The following is a 25326-nucleotide window of genomic DNA, read 5'->3' on the forward strand; positions in this document are numbered from 1 at the left end:
GACTGTATTAATATTGCATTTAGATTTTGCATTTTATAGAACTTCTACAACGTCTCAGTTTTCACTAGTTTTTGTGACATACATGGTATAATCACACTCGATGGTGACCAAAACCCCTTGCTAAAGATCAGTGGTTTAGAGAAGCTTGAGGAGTTATGTAGCAATCTTTGAAATACCTAAATCTCAAAAGTAATGCATAAGCTTACATGTAACGCTTTATCTGAACATCTACCAAGCCTCAGATTCCAACTTCTTTCCAACCAAAATTTCTCCCCCTTACTCCTCTTCTCTTGGGAAAAAGAAGTGAATGAGGCTCTCAGGTATTCAACATGAGAAAGCCATCAGAAAAAAACAGCAGAACAGCTCAGTAACTCCTTCCTACCCCTCACTGCTCCATCTCAATCCACTGAAAAAAAGAGGCCTGAGAATATGAAATAGCCAAGGTTTTAAACAATAAAAAATTTATGGGATTCTTCCAGGAAAACACAAATCTGCTCAATACAAAGTACATACATTAGGAAACATAACTAGAATATTTTAACCATTATTATATACAAAAGGGCAGAGAGAGGCTGTCTTTCATGAAATCTGGATTGCAGATGTCTGGCCAGGAGAAAAAAAAAGATTAATAATCTATCACGAAGTCCCACAACTACTGATTCAAAAAGAAAGCTTTCACTACTTTCACCATATGTAAATACACATATATACACGCTGCTTATAATCCCTTGATCTGAAGAGAAAGAGAACTGATACTCTACTGTGAAAATGGTCAGTGGGCAGACATTTTAAAATCCTTTCCCACATGAAAAGATTCCTGAAAAAGAGATCAGAAGACAACAAAAAAGCACTCAGTGTATGTGGAGTTGTAAATCCTGTATGAACCAGTATCCATTACACAAAGGGGGAACATGCAACGAAGTGATTAGGAACGTCAAACATGAATTAGTCCAATATCACAGACACAAATGTAAACCCCAAAAAGCACTTTATGGAATAGAAATCCATGCTATAGAGAAAAAAATGGTCTATTATTAACATTGAAATAATATCAAACTTTGAAGTTCCAAATAAATCTTAAATCAATAATAAAAAAATCAGTATGCCCTCACCAAAGAAAAAAATCTGTTTGAAGTAGTACATAATTAAGATCAAGGCAGAACACATATTTTTAAAATATAACAAATCAAGCATTTACTAAAAAGGCTATTATGTACAAGGCATTAATTCTAAGGGCACTAAGATAAAACATCCTAGTATATTTTGAATAACCACTGCTTGATTCCATTAAACTCTCACTGTACCTAAAAATGTAAGCTATAACTTATGCAGTGTATACTTTTGATTAACAAAGATAATTCAAAGTACCAACAGTACATGCTAGGATTCTGTCCCTGATCCCACAGTCCTTTGCATTACTCTTCTTGAAAATACCTGACAGAAAATGTTCACGATACTCCCATCCACAGAAGTGGGATGGTAGGATGACAATGGCAATATCAACAGCAAATACACATAGGGCTTTTTATATGCCGGGTGCTGTTCCTAGCACTTTACATACATGTAATCTTCAGAGCAGCTCAATGAAGTAGGGCAGTCTTCTTATCCCATTTAGCAGATAAAGAAAATGAGTCAAGAGAAGTTAAGAAACTTGCCCAACTTCACAGTTGATATGTCACAAAGCCAGGATTCAAACCCAGACGGTCTGGCTCCAGAGTCTGTGCTCTGAGTTCAGTTCCAGCAGTTAGCTATAATTTCCACCCTTTCTTTCCCTCTCATCTACTTTACCAGTCTATAATTCAGTTTCTTATCTGGAAAATGGGCTAATAGCAGTTCTTACCTCATATGGATGTTCAATCCTCCTATGAGGATTAAATGCAATAATACATGTAACATATTTAGAATAATACCTGGAATATACCAATGCCATATAAGTAACTAAAAGTACCAAATGTCTGTCACTAGAGTTAAAAATCTCTGCAGGTGAGAATTCACCAAGCAGAATGGCCTTAATGTGTCATTCAAATTCTAAGGAAGTGATGACTAAATATAACTTGTCTCCCCTAATTATTTCCATTATGAAATAACAAGTCCAACACCAGCCTGCAGGAAAATACACATACAGGGTGGGGCAAAAGTAGGTTTACAGTTATGAGTATGTGAAACAGAGTTTATTCTGGTGTTATTATTCATGAATTACTGCGTAACTTGCTACATGAACAACTGTAAACCTACTTTTTGCCCACCCTGTATATAACCTAGGAGTCTCTCTCTTCACTCTGGAATTTCCTCTCCATTATTTTATGTTTCCTCACCCCACCCCCAGCCAATATCACAGAAATACGTCTCATCCTGATAAAGGCAGATAGGAAAACTTTCTCCTCAGTACCACACTGAATGTTTACATAAGTTTTAAGACACAAAATTTATCTGGTATTTTAATGTCAGCCCCATCTGTAGAGCTGGGGTACTGAGCACTCGAAAAGGTTCCAGCCAGAATACTACTCTTACAGGGCGCCTTCGCCGAAGAGCTGCACAACCATGGAGACGGAGACGGAGAGAGCGGCAGCAGTCCTCGAGCACAGGGTCTAGTGCTGACCAGCATTTGAATTTGCTTCTGATTTCCTGTTGTGACAACATCCTTGTATACAGCTGGGATTTCTCTTGGGTAGAGAGAGAAGAAAACCGCTGGATGGGCTCTAGGGTACACATACATTCACCTCTTTAGGAAATTAGCAAATTACTCCTGAAAGTAGTTGTACTAATTTATACTCTTCTAAGAGTATGGAAGTATACACAGTATATGTAAGGAATGGGGTGAGAGGGAATATCATTGATTCAGGTTCAAAAACCAACCTGAATTTACAGCTAATTTGCTGGGTTGTCTTTCCTCCTCCTGAAACTCCATTAAACTGACAGAGAATGTTTTTGACAAAATACTAATAACATAAAAATCAGCACAACAGAGTACAATAAATGTGGACGCATTTTTACGGAGAGAGTCACGGCCAAGCAGGCAAAGAGGGATGTGCCACAAAAGGAGCAATTAGCAAGTGAACTCCAGAGGGACTCCAAGTTAGAACTATTGGATGGGGAGGGCAGGCGGAAGAAGGGATATGGAAAGGGAGGTTAGCTTTTTCAAAGGAGGCTAAAAAGAAGAAAATAGAACAGGAACTGGCTCCTCATTCCTACTCAGCCCCTACCCCATCCCTGCTCATGTAGTGTTTGTGCATTCTGGTATTTATCCCCAGGCCAAAAAAAAAGGCAGGAGGAGGGGAGTTGGCTGCTCTCTCAAGAAACTGAACAAATTGCCTCTGTGGGCCCTTCCGCCTAAAAGCTAAGCTCCCAGTCCATTCATCCTAACATTATATCTGCCAATCAAAAGCACTGTCCCAATGCTTCCAGTGAAAGCAGGGTGGCCTTCCAGCTAGTCAGCCCTGCTGTGGGCAAGACCAGGATAAATCGGACGAGTGAATTAATAACCCAGAGGAAACAGAGATGATGCGAGGAAGAGAGAATAACGTTGTCTAACCTTATTATTCTTATAGTGATTAGAAAAGCTTTTGCATCCATGTCCTAGCATGAAGATGTTATGAAAAAGGAATAATCAAAAACAAAAGAGCCCTTGTAAATTAAAACATAACTGTGGAAATTAAAAGTTCAGTTGTAAGAATCAGAAAAAAAAAGAAGAAACCAGCTCTACCATACCTGACAAAAAGGTTAAATAAACAAACAAACAAACAAATAAAATCTAGGCAAAATAAAAAAGAATAAAATTGAGGGGATTCACCATCCAATGAAGAAAACGGGGGTGGAGGGGAAGAATTATCAAAGAAATGTTTCCAAAGCTGAAGAAAAACACAAATGTTTATTTGAAAGGAACTACTGGGTGCTAAGCATAACTAATAAAAAGGACATACACCTAGGCATATCTTGTTCCTTCTGCAACAACATCAGAAATATCGAGATAAAGAGAAAAGTCTAGAACTTCCAGAGGTGGGGAAGGAAAGCTATAAACAGAGGAGACTCTGACAGGCATTAGCTCTAACATGAGCAACACTGGATGGGAGAAGATAATGGAGGAAAACTCCTGACGCTCTGAGAGGAACTTATTTTCCATGTACAAGTCTGCATAAGCTAACTATTTAACCAAGTGTGGAAGCAAAATAAAGACATTTTCAAATATGTGAGGACCTCACTGTTGACCTCGTATTCTTGTATCATGAAGAAGATAGTTTAGAAAGAACACAAGGGTGAAAACCAAGAAAATAGTGGCACTAACCCAGGAGTCCAGTGAAAAGAAATCCCAAGGATGCAGCTAGCTGTACAGCAGACCTAAAAAGCAATGAGTCCACATTAGAACAAGAGAACAAGAAGCTCCAAAGAATGTCTTAAAGAAGAATCATATAAATATCAGGAAACAGACAAAATGAGTTAGAAGTTAGAAAACATTAGCAAAATGATAAAGGTGCTGCTTCACTCAACATAAAAAACTTAAGAAAAACTCCAGGAAAAACAAAAAGTTATGTAACATCATACTCCCAACATAGACCCAGCAAACTAAACTGTGACAAAAATTTTGAGCAAATGATTAAGTGTGAGAAAAGTAAAGCCATTTTAACCAGATGCTGGAACATTCTCCTTTAGGTGACCTCAGAGAATGTGTGTCATTGAATTTTTATAGATGCAAATTTAGCAGAGCACTTCTTCCTCTTTCAAGATGTCCTTTGCCCTCTCTTCTCTGACTGACTCACTGGCTCACTCATTCACACTCATTCCTTCATTCAGTCATTCCTGTAAACTAAAATCCACTGAGAATCCTACCTGCCAGGCACTGTCCTAAGGGTAGAGATAAAACAGTAAACAGTGAAGACAAATCCCTGTCACAGCACTGCCTCCATTCTAATGGGAGGTGACACCTCCTCTTCTGAGAATCTGTTAAAGGGAGGGTTCTCTCTCTCACAAAGTTCTCTCTGAACTTCCAGGCTAAACACTACACCTATTCTACTCTTAAAGAACTCTATTCACAGAACGGAATCTAGCTTTCTACATGCATATTACCTTAGCTCAGCTCATGAGTAAGCAATGCAACAGCAGCAACATTTGTTCGAGTTATTTGTATCTCTAATGCAAAGCACTGGGCCTAGATGAGTAATTGTGTTTTGAACCTTTCATTCAACCAAAAATGTTAATAAAACTCCCAAGTAAAATGTAAAGCACTATACAAACGTTAATCATATTTAACAGATGAGGAAGCTGAAGTCCTTATCAGTTAACTGACTTGCCCAAATCACAAAACCAGTTTATGGAGGGGTCAAAACTAAAATCCCTTCTACTAGGCTGAATTAAAATAAGTACTCCAAAAATAAAATAAAATAAAAAACAAAATAAAATAAAATAAGTACTCCAATCAATAAATGGGCCAAAATGGAAGAGAACGCCTTAAGCATTTTCTTAGAACATTTTCAAGTGTATAATAAACACCTAAGGCATAGACTCTTTCTTACATATGTCAAGGCATAACACTACAGTTATGTAAAGATCATTTTGAAAGCCCTTTGAAAGACTCCAATCAAAATTATAATCTATCTTTAAAAAGCTTCCATTTCAGAGTTGTGTATATCTACTTTGTAATACATAATACTTGAAATGCTTAAATGTTTAGAGACATTAATGGCATTTATTTTTAAATATATTGGCTTTGTAACTATTCCTTCACAAGAAAAGCTTTGAAATTATTCCTATAAATATGTTATTTATTTAGTGTCACAAACTGGGATTTTTGTTCTTGTAAACTCAAAAAACTAAAAAACAAAAAAAGCTTACATTAAATTCCATTAACAATAACAAAAAGGCAGGTTTTGTAAAATACATTTACAAAAATAAGCAAAAATTAAATTTGCATATGTATACAACTTCTGTAAAAATCAGGCAACAGATCTTGTTATTTCACACATGCCAATTTTGCTAGTAAGCACGCGTTTTATGGCTTTTCTGTGGTATATAACCACATCTGTTAATAACCTGCATTATGAACACCAAATAGTAGTAGCCAAGCAAATTACAACTTACCTATGAAAATATAACACTGACTAGATGGGTAGAGTTGTTATATATTCACAGGATAAACAGCTAAGGAATCAATCCTGATTTAGTTCAACAAACATTTGTTATCAAGGGTTTGCTTGATGCCAGTAGCTGTTCCAGGCACTTTGAATGTTTCCAAGATGAATATGTAAAAATTTTTACCCTTGTGCAGCTTAAAGTGGGGGAAGGCAACTGAAATCTCTCTTCTCCTGAATACTAAGAGATGACTAATTAAATATGATTTCCAACTACAGGATACCACAACAGGGTTACCTTCACATAGGTTCCACCACTTAAAAGATGGTTTAAAATTATGCTTTAACAAAAAAGGTCCTGGCTGGGTAGTCCAGTAGAGTTTTGTCCCAATATGCCAAGGTTGTAGGTTCAATCCCTGGTCAGGGCACATACAAGAATCAACCAATGAATGCAATACAAGTGGAACAACAAATTGATGTTTCACTCTTTCTCTCTCTCTTTTTCTCTGAAAATCAATAAAATAAAAAGGTGAGAAAAAAATAATGCAAAAAAAAGTCAGTTACTAAATATATATGATACAAGGACTTCAGCTGTGTTTGTGAGTCTGAGGAATTTTACTCACATATATTTAGGTATAGAGCCACCAATACTTACAAATGAGAGTCAAGGAATACTAACTAACTAGTGATTTTTACTCATAATGCAACAGTTAGGAGACTCAGAGAACCTGCTGTGAAACAGTACCAGGTGTCAGACTTTGGTTCAGCAACCTCACTACTTGAGTTCTGGCTAAGAAAGAATTCAAAGCCAAGATTCAAACTGTAAGAAAAAGTATTTAGAACGTCACAGAGGTAGAAGTGAGCTGTGAAAGAAATGGGCCCAGGAAATAAGTTACAGAGGCAAAAGAAGGGCCCTTGGAGCTTAGCAGAAAAACCGACAGGGAAAACTGGCCTGGGGGAAGGGAGTGGGGAAAGGGAAGGGCATGCTCCACAAAGGGAGCTGCACTGGGTCCTCCTCTTGAAGGTGTTTATCTGGAGGTCTCAGGGGAGGATCCCAATAGAATATTCATCAGCTTTCCAGGTGTGTCCTTTCAGGGTCATGGTCTCTACTGATTGGTTGGAGCCAGGGCAGGGGACATTAGTCAATGCAGCTAGTCCTGATGTCAGGCATCACTTATCTGGTTTTGCTGCCTTTCTGGGCCTGGACCTACAACACAATTGAGGCCTAGACATATTTGACACAGGTCAGAACCTCACTGTCCTGGGGGCTTAATGCTTAAGGGTTATTCTCTAGCCCCCTAGTTCATTCCCCTTCTTACAGAGTGGGGTGGAGGCAGAGTGGTTCTAACCCACAGGACTAGCAACATGCCAGGGGAAGGGTCAGGGAAGGATCCCAAAGGCATGACCAATGATATAAAAGATCAGGGGAGGAAAGATCGCCTTGGGGGCAGAGTCCTTCTTTTCCCAGTTTTGCCAGTTGTGCTAGGTACATGGGGCTTTCTGTCTGGTGGCTTTCCATACCTGGCCCATTGTCCTTATTTTGCTAATCCCTGTCTAACTGCCTGCCACAAAACTTTTATCACCCACTGGAATATGGAGAGTTTCACCTTCATTCTACCTCTGGTACTACTAACATTAATTACCATAATTACTATTCATTACCGGGATCAAACGCCAACTCTGTGATCTGCTCCATGTTAAGCAGCAGCACTCAAATAGACCCAATACCCACCCTTTGCTACCGAGCCTCACTTCCAATCACTGAAATACACTTAATTAACACCCAGACTTAATTCTATGCCTTTGTCCTTACCTAGATATTTCCCAAAGTAAAAGTACAAATCAGGACATAAAACCTCTGAAAGATATATTCTGAAGCTCCTTCTTTAATATCTATGCACATAATCAGATGGTTGGTTTTATAACTTTTAAAATATGTGAAATGTTGTTCACATAACTATTAGCAAACTGTCAGGCAGTCCTGCAAACTGATAATAAAAAGACTACCACCAACAACAATAAAAGGCAAAAGATAGGTATAAAAAGGAAATAAAATAACCAGTTCACATATGAAAAGATGTCCAGTCTACCTAGCTGTCAAAATATGTAAAATAATAATAGTAAAAATTATAATAACAAAAGCAGATAAAATTTGTTATGTTCTTTCTTTAAGAATGAAGATGCAATAGAGATTCCACCTAACTAATTCACCTGATTAATTAATCAACCAATTACCAAATAGATATTTGGTATCTATTTGGAAAACAAGAAGTTTCAAAGAGGCGGTGAAATTTGAGCTGGTCCTTCAATGGATGCAAACTCACTAAGGCAAAGACAGGAAGGGGTGCCAGGAGAATGACTCAAAGGTGGGGGCGAGGATGAGGCAATACCATTAACAAAAACACTGAAACATGAATCCAATTTTTTTATTCTAAGAAGCAGTTCTTATTGTGAAGCTGGAATCTAAAGTGCATAATGTAAGGGACAGGTTATAAAACTATACAGATAAAAGGAAAAAAGATATAAACAGTACTGTGTACTTCAGACTAAAAAAATCAAACTTCAGTGTTTTTTAAGCACAATGGAACTTACTATAAATGACCTTTGAATTTGCATTTATTTTTTGTGAGTCAGGTTGAATATCTTATGTAAGTGTGATTTATATTGATTATACTTCTCTTTCTGTAAATTATCTGGAAATAAATATTGTTCTACCAAGTTAAAAAAAAACACCTATGTAACTTAATCAAATTTGTTTTTTCCTATGTCTTTAATTTTCAAAAAATTTGATCAAAAACACATAGCAATTTATAATTAATCAAGAACACTTCATCCTTAATGAGATTTTTTTTTCAAAAAGAAGCTTAATTATACAAAAAGTAGGTAACTTAAGTGGTTTTCCAAGTCAAACACCTCTTGAAACAAATCAAACACCTTAAGGAAACTGCCAACCTAGAGTTCTTTAACCAGCATATATATTGTTCAAAAATGAAGTGAAAATAACATTTTCATATAAAAAAAAATCTGAGATCTTATCACCATCATACCCACACATAAGGAAACACTAAAGGATATTGTTCTTCAGGCAACTGAGAAATGCAGAAAAGAATAAAGAGCAATAAAAAGCATAATATGATATACAAGTAAAGATAAACACTGACAATACAAAAAATAAGAATGCCTTGTGCTGTTTAAAATGTATATAAAATTAAAAGAAACAACAAATTATATAACAAAAAAAAGCATAGAAACCCTAAAAAAGAAAAAAAGGTTCCCATACTTGTAGGAAATGATTGGTTGCTCTGTGACCACAAAACAGTAACTACTAGAGTAAGTTTTCATAGTCAAGGACGACTGTTTCACTGGTCACAGTTTTGAAAGCCATATAATCAGTAACAGCCATGACTCCGAAATTCAGACAATCAAGGTTACCACTCCAGTGAAGATTCCTATAAAATGACCAAATATTTACAATGTCAAGGCATTTTTAATAGGATGATACATATTGCTAACCTTCATAACATGGGTACTCCTTTTAGATAATAAATAATGATGGAAAAATAGAACAAATACTCTTGAGATTTCACAGGAGCTGTTATCAAGGCAACACCCAGAGACAATAACCTGCAGCTCCTGATCCATCTCATGTAGCTCTGGGTTCTTTTTCACACCTGGGAATCACAGCCTTCCACGCCCAAGGATCACTGTTCTATGAGAAGAGTGATTGCCAATGCATGACTCCCCAACAGGTTCAGGAGGTCCTGTCTTCTATAAAATAATGCATGCGGACTAAAATCTTCCTTTCCTGACTGGTGAATGAGATTCCGAAGGATAAGGATCCCATCCATACTCATCTCACAGAACTTTGTAATTATTAACAACAAGAAATAAAGTACTTGGATCAAATACTTTCTAGCTACTTAAAATGGTAACATTAACATTTAAAATCAAAACAACAGATTTTCCATTTCACACACTTTTACTTCATATTTCTACCTGGTAACTTTAAACACCAAATGTGCTGAGTTTATCCCTAAAATAGTTTTAAAACACATCTCTAACTGAAGTATAATTCCATTCAATTAAAGCATTGTTCTGCTACTCAAGAGTCATCTGATTTACATAAATGCTACTTAAGCACCACAGAAATTCTCAAATATATAACTAGAACGTCACAAATCACTTAAACCATTCTGTCAAAACAGAGATTATATAAACTTATGTTTCACTTCCTTTTAAAGAAATCCTATTTATTTTCTCTAACAGAAAAAAAAATTAGTAGAATAAACCTACAACTTACATCCCCAATCAAACTTTAAAATGATTCTGGTTAACCACAAATTGACTCAAGTAGTTAAGTATTTTTCTGACTGCATTTTACTGAAACATATCTGACAACATACAATAATGTCATATAGTAATTGGGTTACTGTTTTACAGAATTACAAATCATTTCACTGATTATTATTCTTAGTCATTCACAGATAAAAAGGACTTTCTTGTCCTTATAAATTATCCAAGAAAACTAGACATACTGCTAGCTGAAAGTAAATAATTTTGTAAATAGATAGCACTTTTACTTAAGGTTAAAATATAACCATAAAAAGCTATTATTAATAACACCTTTCAATGAGCTGAATTCACAAAAATTTTTACAAAGTTGCATTCTAGCTCTATCACTTTCAAATATCCTGGTAGTATTTGGGAAAATAATGAAAAAAAATTTTTTCAATTATTTTTAAAATTTTGAAACAAAAAACTTCAACTGTTTACCAGCCACAGGTTATAATATAAACAACTAAAGAAACGCCATGAATACTAAGAATTTTAAATAAAATTCTAGCCATAACTTACTAAACTCGATTAATAAAGAACATACACAATGATTTACAATATAAAAGAGGAATACCATGGTAGTTTCTTAATGACTTACCAAAAAGTATCCCAATATATAAATTAAACAATCATACGACTCCTAAATTGGCCATACAAAGACATGTGGCTCATTCTCATACCTCATACTAGATCCTTTTACACTCTAAAACCTTTCCTTTTTTCACACTAGTATTTTCCTTGTAACAAAATACTACCTACTCAAATTCCAATTATGAATCTTTAGAAATGAAATTTTTAAAAAAAAATTTAAATACTTACTGTCTTGTTTCGTAATCTAATTATGTCCGAGACAGAGCCAGCTCCACAGTACTCCATAACAATCCAGAGGTCTGTGTTCTTAAAGTAACTGCCATAGTACTTCACAACATACGGGCTGCAGAAAAGGATACCGGCAACCAAACTTAGTTATTCCCAAAGAAAATTACTTCTTGAGCCCAGTACAAAGTATTTCAACATTCCATAATGTCCCAGTAAGTAAAGTTAATAACTAAATTCCTACTGTACATTGAATTGTCTATATGTAGGGCTCACTAACTGTGTATAACTATTTAAGTCATGGATAAAATTTAACAGGTTTACAAACCAGAGGCCCAAATGTTTTCAGTAATTCCCAAGAAACTATGGCTTTATTTTGGTAAAGAACTACTACTAAACATAAGGAACAAATGAAAATATTTTTCTTTAACTAAAGCATTTTTTTAAGATTGTATTTATTTATTTTTAGAGAGAGAAGGGAGGGAGAAAGAGAGAGAGAGAGAAACATCAATGTGCGGTTGCTGGGGATCATGGCCTGCAACCCAGGCATGTACCCTGACTGGGAATCGAACCTGCGACACTTTGGTTCGTAGCCCACGCTCAATCCACTGAGCTACGCCAGCCAGGGCTTAACTAAAGCATTCTAAATATGAAATCTTTTAAAGGATTTTCATTCAGTTGAATATTAACACTCAACATTAAAATACTATATTTCAATTGGGCCAGATTTTTTAAAAATTCTCTTTCATTTTGGCCTTTGAAAATTCTGGAGAAAAATGTTTTGCTTTAAATTCAGATAATTAAAATTATTAACAATTTAAACTATTCTAAACTGAGATTCAGAGCAGAGTAAACTGTTTATAGCCAAGTTGTTTTAGGAAGACTTACAAAGGAAAAAATGATGAATTTTTTAAAAAACTGATGTATTAGGAATTAAGCATGTATATTTAGGTGCCCCACCCAAAAAAATAGCATTATGCAAGTATTAAGCCCCCGATGGGCCTGGCATTATGCTATGCTCAATCTTCTTTTCTACATCAAATTGTGTGAACCACATTCTTTTCCAGTTACCAAATTAACAGAAAGGTCTGGGGAAATTTTATAATTATATTTTTAGATCTGGGGACTGAGGAATTTGGAATATATTGTTCTCCATAACCACTTGAATTTCCAGTTATACAGCTAAAAAGAAATATGTAACATAATCTAAATATATAATACAAAATAAAGAAAAACAAAATTAAACAAACCCAAGCAAGAAAGTTGCTCTAACATTATTCAGTCATTTCATGAGCCAAAGAGCTTATATGAATCTTATATATTGTTGGAAGAGAAAGTTTTCCATAGATCTCTTATTAACAGGGCCCTGATCTGATTAGGGGTGACCACGTGTCCAGACTCCCCTAGTCACCAGTTCTGTCACCATGTGTTAACTCTGATAAATAAAACATTAACTCGGGGGAGGCTTCTGGGAAAGCCCTTTCTTGCTTCTTAGCTTCCCGCCCCTGCCTGGAATACAGACAATAAGGCTGGAGCTGGAGCAGCCCACTTATAAACATGAGATAATAAACATGAGAACAAAGGCCATATGCTAAGAAGAGCACAGTTTAAGAAAAAAGGCCTAAGACAGCCGTTACATGGTTGCTGCTATATCAGCCCTATCTCCAGACCTTTCCTAAAGAGAGGATAATAAGTCCCTCTTTGATTAAGTAATACAGGCTAAATAGAGTCCTAATTTGTAAACTCTGCAGCCCTTATAAACACTGGGCTACGGAATAGGGCACAGTAAGTCCCTTCCTGATTCGCTCCATTTACTATCCAAACTCAGTGCACGCAAGTCTACCTCATGCTTTCCACTCCAGTAGTTCTAAGCCTGTCAGAACACCAGCAAGCTCTTTTCCACCTCTCTACCTGTAATTCTTTTACTCTCTCTCTCTCATCCCTCCATTTCTTTACCAACTTAACTCTTCCTCAGCATTCCAGACTTCCTGGCTCCTAGCTGAGGTAGGTGCCCTGCCTCCCTGTTCTCATATCACCTCCAGCACCAGTCAGTATAGTGACCGAGCTTATTATGGCTGTTTATTTGTACCTGTCTTCCCAACTACATTACCAGCCAGCCCCTGAAAAGGAAAAACAGTACCTTAGTTGTCTTGGTATTCCTAGATCCTGGCACAGTAAACAGAATTGCTTTTAATCAGCAAAAAGTTCTACAAAAAATACTGTTAAATGACCACCCCTTAAAATCAAAAAATAATGTTCACCCATAAATTTGCCCTGAAAATGGGAAAACTGAGTATTTTGTATCACCACACATTGCTTCATAAGGTGATTTTGGCTTAAGAGCTATATGTCCTAAAGACAGCCCTACAAAGCTACCCTCATCTTCTAATGGGAAACCAGAAAACTAAAAAGATAACCAAACAAAACATTCTATTATACATTAGCAAAATACATCAAAATGAAGGCAAATAAAGAACTAAAATCTCTTCATACCTGTCACATTGCTGCATTATAGAAATTTCTTTGATTATTTCCTGAAGATCTGACTCAACAGGTACCTGTTTAATTGCCACAACTTGACCAGATTCCTTATGTATGGCTTTAAATACACTTCCATAAGACCTAAAAGAAACCAAAACATTTATTCTTTCCTTTCAAACATCATAGCTATTAAGGACTATACAACGAGTTTTTGTATGTAGTCTTTTCCAGTTTAAAACACAAGTTAATGGCGACAAAACAAAGTAAACAAATAATAAGAAAAGTGAGTTACACCTTAGCTTTAATGCTTCAAGTATTGACTTAAAATCTTTTAAAATCATCAAGTTACTATATAAAGATTTGTTGTTTTTCTTATGAATGGAAGAAATAGACTTACATTTTGTTAACTCAAACAAACACAGCATTAAGAAGATATAAGTTGAAATTAAAAGAATAAAATACAGAATAAAAACAGCCAAAGCATCAAGTTAGGTGCAAGGGCTGATCTCACCTTAGGCAAAATCATCCCCAAAATACTCAAGTCCCTTGCCTGTTCAGACTCCTTAGGGGCAACTGAGACTCCCAGCTGGGACCACACGATACCCAATTTAGAGAAGCAGGGAGTATGGTCCCTCCTAAGTCACAGATCCAAGGTAGCCTCAAATGCTCCTTTCACTGTCACCTCAAGAGGAAGGCCACATAACTCACACGTAAATAAAATGAGTAATAGGGTCTTACGGCCATCTGCCCCAAAACCACCTCTGTTACAACACTTGAAACTTTGCCAATTAAATATTTATGTGTTTTTTAAAAAGCAAAAACAATGAGAGAGGGAAGCCACTTATATTTTGGTATGAATTAGAAGACAAGGTAAAAACTGCTGTCACTTTAACTTACTTTGCTACCCAAAGTCACATATGTGTGTGTATAGTCCTAATTTAAAAGATTTTATTTATTTTCTTTTTAGAGAGCAGGGAAGGGAGCGAGAAAGAAAGGGAGAGAAACATCAAATGATTGCCTTTCACGTGCCCTCAACTGGGGACCTGGCCCACAACTTAGTCATGTGCCCTGACTGGGAATGGAACTGGTGACCTTTTGGTTGGCAAGCTGAAGCTCAATCCAGTGAACTACACCAGCCAGAGCTATAGTCCTAATTTATACACACACACATACACACACACACACACACAATCTCTCCTTAAAAGCCATATATATGTAGGTATATGCATGGGTATGTAAGTATACAAGGTCTGTCCAGAAGGTATCCAGCCATGTAATATGAAAAACAGACATTTATTGCAGATGATACAAGATACAAGAAACAGTGTCCATAGGACGATGATGCCTCAGTCCCCTTCAAAGTAGACACCTTGGGACCTCACACAATTCTCTCAATCACCATCTGCTGACCCATCGTATTTTCCTGAATCTCACTAACAGTCTGAAATCTCTACCCTTTCAAAGGTGATTTTAGTTTTGGGAAAAGCCAGAAGTCACAGAGCGCCAAATCTGGGCTGTAGGGGGACTAAGTCACTTGGGTGATTTGATGTTTCATTAAAAACTGCATCGGACATGATGCCTGAGTGGCCATGTTATTGTGATGAAGCTACCAACCACCAGTTGCCCACAGCTATGGCCTTCTAAATCAGCTGAATAGTTTCTGCAGAGGAATGTTCAAGCTTAACACAAAATTCGACGCAGGCTCATTGTTCTACTCACTCAGTCATTTTTAAAGTAATAGCCACACGGTACACACGCTTACTCAACAGCGTCTACAGCCCCCACCGACTAGTACAGTGAAGTCGTTATTCCACAGCTGCATTCCAGTCAACTCTCCTTGGCTGCCAGGTTACCTCAATATCATGCAAACTGTTCTCGTTATATTAACAATGGCTCTACTTTTTCTGGAAAAACTATATATATATCCTCAAAAGCTAACATAGAATTAAGTTCTAGATTGTCTATTGTAAATTAAGCAACTCTTCTCGGGTCTTATCACTGATAAAGTGAAGCTGGGAACCACATTTACCAGAGTTCCCTTCTCTAAATGGATCCCAGTTCATAGTTAACCATGAGGAGCACATACATGAAATCAAAATGGCAAAAAGTTGAGGAGAAACCATCCCTCTCCAGATGTGGCAGGTGCAATGGCAGATATGAGAGACAGTGGATTCCTGCTGAGCTTTTGATAATCACCATACTGCTACTGTGTCCTGAGATAGTTGGTGGGAGCATCTCAAAGATTCTCAAGGATCCCAGAAGATCCCCAGTGAGCTTTTGAGTAACACCTGCTGCAGTACTGCAGGCTGAGATCTCCGGCATTGGCTTCTCTGACCTTCAGCAGCAGATTCCATGACCTCTGCATCTACGGCCCTACCACAAGTCATTCCAGCTCCTAATTTTATAATAAATTCTTTATACCCAGAGTACACAAAGTAGCCTTTCTTTCCCTAACCAAGCATAGCTACCAATAGTTTTTGGTACAGGAAGTGTTCTCAGGGAAAAGAATGTTAAAAATGGGAATCTTACATTAGTTCTTTCTTAGATTTGGAGATAGTAATTACTTTAATAATACAACAAACAGAAAATTCATAGCTTATGTCATTCAATGGCAAAACAATTATTTAAATTATTACCCATGGGTGCCTGGAGTTTGGGCAAGATTTTAGAAGATCAACTATCTGTATCAACAGAATGCTATGGCAAAATAAGAGTACAAGGACAACAGAATGGGTTGGCTACCCGGCCTACACTGTGAAAGTTATATAATAAGCCCAGGGCTTAAATTCCCAACTCAAGACTGGGATAACCAAAAAACTTCTGAATGTCCCAAAAGAATTTCCCTCTCTCTCTCTTTTCCCCCGTGGCCCCTTCCACCCAGCATCCCCCACTCCCTCGGGCAATACGCACACCTCTGTTCATGTCCATGGGTCATGTGTGTAAGTTCCTTGGCTACTCCATTTCCTATGCTGTACTTTACATCCACATAGGTGTAGTTACATTTATGATAACTATCTATTTGTACTTCTTAATCTCCTCACCTCCACACCCATTCCTCCACACCTCCCTCCCATCTGGCAACCATCAAAATGCTCTCCGTATCCATGATTCTGTTTCTGTTCTTGTTTGCTTAGTTTGTTTTTTAGATTGAATTGTTGCTGGATATGCATTTTTGCCATTTTATTGTTCATAGTTTTGATCTTCTTAAATAACTCCCTTTAACATTTCATATAATAATGGTTTGGTGATGACAAACTCCTTCAGTTTTTTCTTGTATGGGAAACTCTTTATCTGCCCTTCAATTCTAAATGATAGCTTTGCTGGGTAGAGCAATCTTGGCTGTAGGCCCCTGCTTTTCATGACTTTGAATATTTCTTGCCAATCCCTCTAGCCTGCAAAGTTTCTTTTGAGAAATCAGCTGACAACCTTATGGAAATTCCCCTGTAGCTAACTAACTGCTTCTCTTGCTGCTTTTAAAATTCTCTACCTTTAACCTTTGGCATTTTAATTATGATGTGTTTTGGAGTGGGCCTCTTTAAATCCATCTTGTTTGAGACTCGCTCTGCTTCCTAGACTTGCATTTCTATTTCCTTCATCAAATTAAGAAAGTTTTCTTTCAAAATTAATCTTTCAAATAGATTTCCAGTATCTTGCTCTTTCTCTTCTTCTGGCACACCTATAATGTGAATGTTGGAATGCCTGGAGTTGTCCCAGAGGCTGCTTACACTGCCCTAGTTTTTTTGGATTCTTTTTTCTTCCTGTTGTTCTGATTGGTTGTTTTTTTTCTTCCTTATGTTCCAAATCATTGATTTCATTCTAGGCTTCATCCACTTTACTGTTGTTTCCCTGTAAATTGTTCTTTAATTAGTGTATCCTTCATTTCTAAGTGGATCTTTTTTATGCTGTTGAGGTCCTCATTAAGTTCCTTGACCATCCTTATAACCAGTGTTTTAAACTCTATATCTGATAGAATGCTTATCTTCATTTTGCTCAGTTCTTTTTCTGGAGTTTTGATATGTTCATTTGGGCCATGACTCATTTTCTCCTAATTTTGGCAGCCGCCCTGTGTTTGTTTCTATGTATTAGGTAGAGCTGCTATGACTACCTGTCTTGGTAGCGTGGCCTAATATAGTAGGTGTCCAGCAGGGTCCAGTGACACAGCTTCCCCTATCACCCAAGCAGGGTACTCAACGTGTGCCCTTCATATAGGCTGAGTACAGCCTCCTCTTATAATTGAGCCTTGATTACTATTGGCAGGTCAATAGCAGGGATTTACCCAGACCAGTCTGCTACAAGGACTGGCTATAAATACTGACCAACAACCTCTGCTCTCCATGGAATATCAGCCGTGCGGGAACAGAGTGAGTGGTGCCTTGACATGGTCAATAGCTGTCCACTGTGTGCACAGACTCTTGGGTTTCCCAGGCGGTGCAGGGCCAAGGTCAGCCCCTACCTGGTTTCTGCCCAGAGCCACCCTATGTGAGCTATAAAGTAATTTGAGATGGCTGCTACTTGTGCTGAGCTTGGAGACTCCCAGGCAAAACCAAGCTGTCAATCTAGGCTAGTTGCTGCTAGGGCTGGGCCTGGGAGCACTTAATAAGAGGTACAAGGCTTGGGGCTCACTGAGGCTAGGCTGTACTTGTTTGAGAGTATATAGGAAGTTGTGAAGCATGAGCCAAGGCCAACCATTCATTTGGAAAGGTCACTGTTAATAGCTTGTGTGGGCCTGTAAGATGGGTAGGACAGAGTCTCATAAACTGGGTGGGACAGAGTCTTGTAAGTTGGGTGGGAGAGAGTCTCAGGGGATCCTCAAGAAGGGGTACAGTATTAGCCAGGTTGATGGAGTCTCAGATATGGCACCTGCCTGTCACCTCTGTGGCTCTGAGGGGCAGCGGGGGGGAGGATTCAGAAAAGGGACAATGGCCTCCACCCACCTGTCTGAGAGAAAGCTGTCCCCCAGCTCTCGCCTTGATGTCACTTAAATTCCTCCCTGTATGTCACTGCTGCCTTTCAAGCTGCTATCCCAGTGCTGGAGCTCAGAATGAGTGAATCTGAGCAAGTCCGTGTGTGGGTTCTTTAAGAGGAGCTATTTGGGACTCCAGAAATTTCTTCCACCAACTCAATGCCCGCTCATTTTGTAGCCAGAAGTTATGGGGACTTTCCTTCCTGGCACTGAAACCCTGGGCTGTATGGTTTGGTGTGGGGCTGGTACTCTTTGCTCCAAAGATATCCCTCCTGAATTTTTATCCACCACATGTGGATGTGGGACCAGCCTGTTCTGCGTTTCTGCCCCTTCTACCAGTCTGGATGGATGTAGTTTCTTTAATTCCATAGTTGTCAGACTTCCATTCAACTTCATTTCTAACAGTTCTGAGTGATAGTTGTTCTACAGTGGTAATTTTGATGTGGTTGTGCAAAGATACAAGCCATGTTTACCTATGCTGCCATCTCACCCAGAAGTCCAAGAATTTCTTAATTCTTATAGGCACTGTAATGAGACTTCTGAAAACAAAACTCAAAGTCTAAGCTTTGCTGGAAGCTGAATTACATTGCAAATTGAATTCACACCATCACCAGATCTATTATGATAATGTTATATTTTTAATTGTAAAGAGAGGTATCCACAGAATTGGTTTGGGGATACTTATGTAGATTAGTATTAATCTGAGTACCCTGAACCTCTAAACCCTAGCAGGCCTCCCTTGGCATCAAAAGCAGCTCTACCACCCAGCCTGAGAAGATTAGCCTCACAATGCCTAAAGATTCTATAATGTCCTCAGCTGAAACAATAACTTTTCAAGGGAATGTATCAATAGATTCTCCTCCATATCACCCCACAACCATCACTCACTACTTCTATAATTGTACTCAAATCTCCACAGGAACCAGGGGGATGAATACAAAGTCCAACTGAAGTGCACCTACTATTCACACCAAAAAAGTTGTAAGATTTTTGTCAGCTTCTATCAGTAAAACCAGTAAAACCACAAAGAAAATGTCCAGCACTGGATTCCAACTTTTCCCGGGAGAAAGGCATTTAGTGATATAGATGTAAGACCAAAACTTCCAGTCTCAGTGTGTCATCTCAAACAGCCGGGAGTGACCCTACCAGTTCACTCACATAGATAACTGTATCGTTGGTGAATATGTCCTCTCCTTTCATAGACTGTCTCTTTCCAGTTTTCTGAACACCATTTATTGAAGAGACTACCCTTTCCCAGTTGTATATTCTTGTTTCCTCTGTCATAAATTAACTGACCACATATGCATTGATTTATTTGGGGGCTCTCTATTCTACGTGTCTGTTTTAATACCAATACCACACTGTTTTGATTACTATCGCTTTACAAGAGAGTTTGAAATCAAAGAGTGTGCTGCTTCCAACTTGGTTCTTTTTTTCTCAAGATTGCTTTGGCTCTAGAGGTCTTTCATAATTCCACATAAATTTTAGGATTCTTTGTTCTATTTCTGTAAAAAATGCCACTGGCATATTGATAGGGATTGCACTAAATCTGCAGATTGCTTTGCGTAGCATGGATATTTTAACATATTAATTCTCTTGATCCATGTGCACAAAATATAAGAGGGGACCCATAAAAACAAGGAATTTACTTATGGAAAAATGAACATTTATTCTTATATGTTTAAATTACAGTCACCTTCAAAGTATTCTCCTTTTGATACAATACACCTATTAAGACGTTTTATCTACTGCTCAAAATAGTTTTGAACTCTTCAATCTTGATGCCTTTTAGTGCTTTTGCTGTTTTTTGTTTCACCTCTTCCACATCAACAAAATATTTCCCTTTGAGGACTTTTTTTATTTGGGGAAACAAAAAAGTGTTGCTCGGGGTGAGATCCAGTCAACAAGAAAGGTGGGGCAGGAGGGTCATGTCGTTTTTGGTCAAAAATGCTAAACACTCAGTGTGCAGTGTGGTCAGGTTCACTTGTAAATCACCCATCATGAAATGGTCAAACACTCTGAAAGAATCTTCCAAAATTTCACTAAAGCTGAATACAGCCTCTCACAACAATTCCAGCTGGTACACCGATACAGATGAGTTCCTAGAACACTCACTCTGGGGGAAGCCTGTATAACAAGGGGCCCCCCCTCCAGAAAATAATTCCGTTTTTTGGGGGGGAGGGTCCCCCCTGTATCTTTCCATTTTTTGAGTCTTCTTCAATTTTATTCATCAATGTCTTATAGTTTTCAGTGTCCAGGTTTTTTGCCATCTTGGTTAAACTTATTCCTACATATTTTATTCTTTTTGGTGCAATTATAAATGGGATTGTCTTCTTAATTTCTCTGATAGTCTATTATTATAAAGACGAAACTTCCAACCAGTGTGGCTCAACTGGTTGAGAGTCATCTCACAAATCAAAAAGGTCACCAGTTCAATTCCCTGTCAGGGCACATGCCTAAGCTGTAGGTTTGGTCCCTGGTCGAGTGCCTATGAAAGGCAACCAATTGAATTTTCTCTCACATCGACATTTCTTCCACTCTCTCTGTCTCTCGCTCCCCCCTCTTTCCCTTCTCTCTAAAATAAAATAAATATGCAACTGGTTTTTGTATGTTAATATATATTCTTCAACTTTACTAAATTTGTTTATTAATTCTAATAGTTTTTTGGTGGAATCTCTATACAATATTACATTATCTGCAAACAGGGACAGTTTTACTTCTTCCTTTCTGATCTGGATGCTTTGTATTTCTTTTTCTTACCTAATTGCTCTGGCTAGGACTTCCAGTACTATGTTGAACAAAACTGGCCATAGTGGGCATCCATGTCTTATTCCTGATCTTAGAAGAAAAGCTTTCAGCTTTTCACCATTAACTGTGGCCTCATCATATATGGCCTTTATTATATTGAGGTATGTTCCCTCTATACAATTACTATTCAATTCAAGCAAATATACCCTAGTGAAAAATTAATATTATATAGTATTGTATCGTTATCATTGTTCTGCCATTATCTCAATGCTACTTTCATAATTTTGTACTTACCCTTCCCCAAGTTTCTCTAATACATCAAAAACTTCTTCAGGCTGCTTAGTCAAACTGTCTTCACTCAGCTTTTTTAGCTTACTGGTGACAAAAAGACAAAAAGAAAATATTTCCTTAAGACCTTTAATAAAATTTTTAATTTTATTTTAAAGAAGCAATATTTAGATGGTTCAAAACTTAAATATAAGAAAGTACACAGTAAATAATCTCCTTCCTCTTCTTCTCTGTCCAGAAACACCTCAAAAAATAACCACTTTTATTTAGCTTCTTGTGAAACCTTTACACAAATATGAATGTTTTTATTTCTCCCCCTTTTTAACACACAGCATTTTTCACACACTCTTTTTTATCCACACTGTTACACACTTTGCTATTTTCACTTAACAATATGTAACTTTATGTTGAAGATCCCTACAACACAAGTACACAGAAAGCATCCTCATTTTTTCCTACAACTACATACTACTTTATTGCAAAGATGTAGCACCTCTTACTAATTCCTTGTTTATGAGTATCTAGATTCCCTTTTGCTATTATAAACAACACTGTGATGAATAAGCTTATACAGAAATTAAGTCACATATGTATTAGTATGTCTATAGGATAAATTCCCAGAAGTAAAACTGTGAGATCAAATGAAAACACACAAATACAGAAGTATATATAAGTATATAAAGTATAATCATCTTATAATATAAACTTAATAATGTGTATATGACTAAAAATATCACTATTATAACTATTACATATTATACATAATTGAATATAGTATATAACTATTATTGTAATTATTAAAATTATTGGTTACATATTTTATCTACTATAATTGCACATTATATAAGCATACATGTATATTGCTAGTAGCACATTGCCTCCAGGCAACTTGTACCAATTTATTTTCCTACCAGTAATACATGAGAAAGCTTCTTTTCTTTCAGTTTAACCAACAGAGTATTTATCCAAATATTTGAATTTTAGTTAATATGTTAGGTGAAAACTTGTAATTCAGAGTAGATTTAATTTGTATTTCTCTTATTATGAGTGAGGCGGGACATCTCCTAGTATAATTATGTAACTAAACCATCTAGTCGTGTTCCTTGCCATTTTTCTCCTGAGTTTTTGTTCTTTTTCTTTTTAATCTGTATACAAGAGAAAATAGTCTTTGTTTCATTTGGACATATTTTTCACTTGTATTTTAACTTCGCTTATGACTTTTTGGTTTTATGGTCTATACAACCATTTGTCATACAGAAATGTCTTCTTGTTTTTTGTTTCTTTTGTTTTTTTTCTTTTCTTTAAAAAAAAAAACCATCCACAAGCATGGCATGTGCAGGTATCTAGAAGCAAACAGATTAGAGAGACTATGCATGGTTTACTTGAGAGACCAAACATAGCACAATACAAATGGAGCTTCACATATGAATGACCAAAAATAATTCAACATGAATCAAGTAAAAATAACTAAAATGGAGAGGTGGGCAAGGTCAGGTTTAAAAAGCCTTGTGAACCATCTTAAGGAGCTCTATTTTACAAAGATCATTTCCCCTGTAATACAGAGTAAGAACATGCAACAGTATGAGTTTCAGGAACAGAACAGGAAAACTAGTTAGGAGCTGATTCAATATATAGTAGCATAGAATATAATACTGACAGTAAGAATGGATAGAAGATAAGCTATTCAACATATTAAAAAGGCATAATCAATACAGAAGTGGTTTTGATTAAATAGGGAGTGATGATGGAGAAGAGTTGAGTATGTCTCTTAAGCCTTTAGTTTAAGCAAATTAGTAGATGGTAATGTCATTTACCAAGCTAACAAACACCAGAAAAAACAGTCTGGAGGGAAATATGATGGGTCTAAGCCAACCCACCCAAACGCAGACTTCCCATAAGCAAATGTATGTATGAATCCCAAAAGAGATCTGAGTTGAAAATATTATTTTGGTGCCATCAACACAGAGATGGAGCCTGAAGACATGAGAAGGGACAAAATGATGAAGAAAATGTCGAAGAAGAAATAAGGGTCAAGAAGAACACATCCCAGGAAGCCATCAATATTTAAGAAATGATGTCTTGTAGGACAAGAAGGTAGTGCTTGACCACATCAAAAGCTACTGATAGTCCAAACAAAGATTTAAAGGTGTCAATTACAGATTGTCCACCTTTGACCACAAGGAAGTAATAGGATCCAGAATTATCTGTCTGCTACAAACAACTAGAAAACTCAACAAAATATAGAAAACAACTATTTTCAGACATTAGATATAAGGCATTGCAGAACTGAGATCCCTGAGAAAAAGGGGATCACTATCCCCAAGGTTTTAGATGGAGAGGCTTGTGCCGACCGAAGCACAGGGCAAGGGGAACCCAAACAGAGCCCAGCAGTTCTGCTGAGTTGAAGAAACAAAGTTGGGGGTGTGGGGAGGCAAGGAAAACAAAACTTGCATTGCAGAATACCTACAAGAAGAAAGCTATGCAGAGAAGGAGGTCCGGGAATCTCCTTGACTCTTTAACTAAATGCCAATCCGTGGGTGCTAAAAAAAAAAAAAACACTCTATAAAGCCCAATAAAATCAACTTCCTGAGGGAGAACAATGACCAGAGAGCTGTAATAGAACAATACCCAGAGATCACACAGGCCGAGGATCTTTCCCACCAGCAAAAGCTGAAAGAACTCTTATAATGGTCAGTCAGTAATGATTCCAGAATGGCCTAATTTTAGAAAGGAGAAAATATTACCAAAACATAAAGGCTACTTTCAATTCTCCCAAAAGGGGCTTAAACACAAGACTCAAAAATAATGAGCCATTATACAAGGTAATTTAACTGCCTACCAGAAGTCTAGAACTTCTTAATTAAAACAACATCCAACACTCAGAATGTAAAACTTACAATTTCAAGAATTCAATCAAAGATTACTAAACATATTTGAAATCAGGAACTATGACTCATAAAGAGGAGAAAAATTAATCAATTAAAAAACACACAGAAATGGCAGCAATGGAGAAAAATAGAGTTGACTCATGAAAATCCTCAAATAAGTCAGACCTCCACATTTGCAGATGCCCAACTTCTTATCAAAGATACAGCTGACCCCTCAACAACACGGGTTTGAACTGCATGGGTCCAGTTATACACAGAATGAAAACAATGTACATGTAAGTGTACCCACGCAGTTCAAACCCATGTTGTTTAAGAGTCACCTGTGTCTTATAAAAACCAATTATGAATATGTACTCATAGATGTAAAGAAAATGGCAGAAAGAAAAAAAAACATAAATGGAAATTTTGGAGAGGATAAAATAAAGTACCTGAAATAAAATTTTCACTGCATAGGTATTTGAGCAGATTAGACAATGCAGCAAAACATGAATAACTTGGAAAAAAATGTTTAAAAGAAAAACCTGAGTCCCACATAAAAATGAAGGACATAGAGAAAGATATGGACATAGATGAACAGATAGATACCTGGATGGAAACACAGACGATATATAGACAGATGGATGTAGAGAGAGAAGGGGGAAGACAATGGCCAAACATTTTACAAATGTTATGAAAACAATAAATCTACATATGCAGGAAACTCAACAAATCTAAAGGTAAACACATCCAAACATATATTATAATT

At 37.0% G+C, this 25326-nt stretch overlaps 1 protein-coding gene across 1 annotated transcript in view; it reads right to left on the minus strand.

Moving 5' to 3' along the window:
• The window catches only part of STK3 (serine/threonine kinase 3), a 252825-nt gene that overhangs the window by 207804 nt on the left and 19695 nt on the right, over nucleotides 1-25326 (minus strand). The window contains exons 2-4 of the mRNA XM_045861098.1: nucleotides 21700-21780; nucleotides 13707-13835; nucleotides 11217-11331 (exon numbers count right to left, since the gene is read on the minus strand). Coding sequence (XP_045717054.1) covers nucleotides 11217-11331; nucleotides 13707-13835; nucleotides 21700-21780 — 325 coding nt within the window. The remainder of the gene's footprint in view (nucleotides 1-11216; nucleotides 11332-13706; nucleotides 13836-21699; nucleotides 21781-25326) is intronic.

The sequence above is a fragment of the Phyllostomus hastatus genome, unplaced genomic scaffold (genome assembly GCF_019186645.2).
Source record: "Phyllostomus hastatus isolate PE091 unplaced genomic scaffold, TTU_PhHast_1.1 phas_scaffold_21, whole genome shotgun sequence".
Lineage (NCBI taxonomy): Eukaryota > Metazoa > Chordata > Mammalia > Chiroptera > Phyllostomidae > Phyllostomus > Phyllostomus hastatus.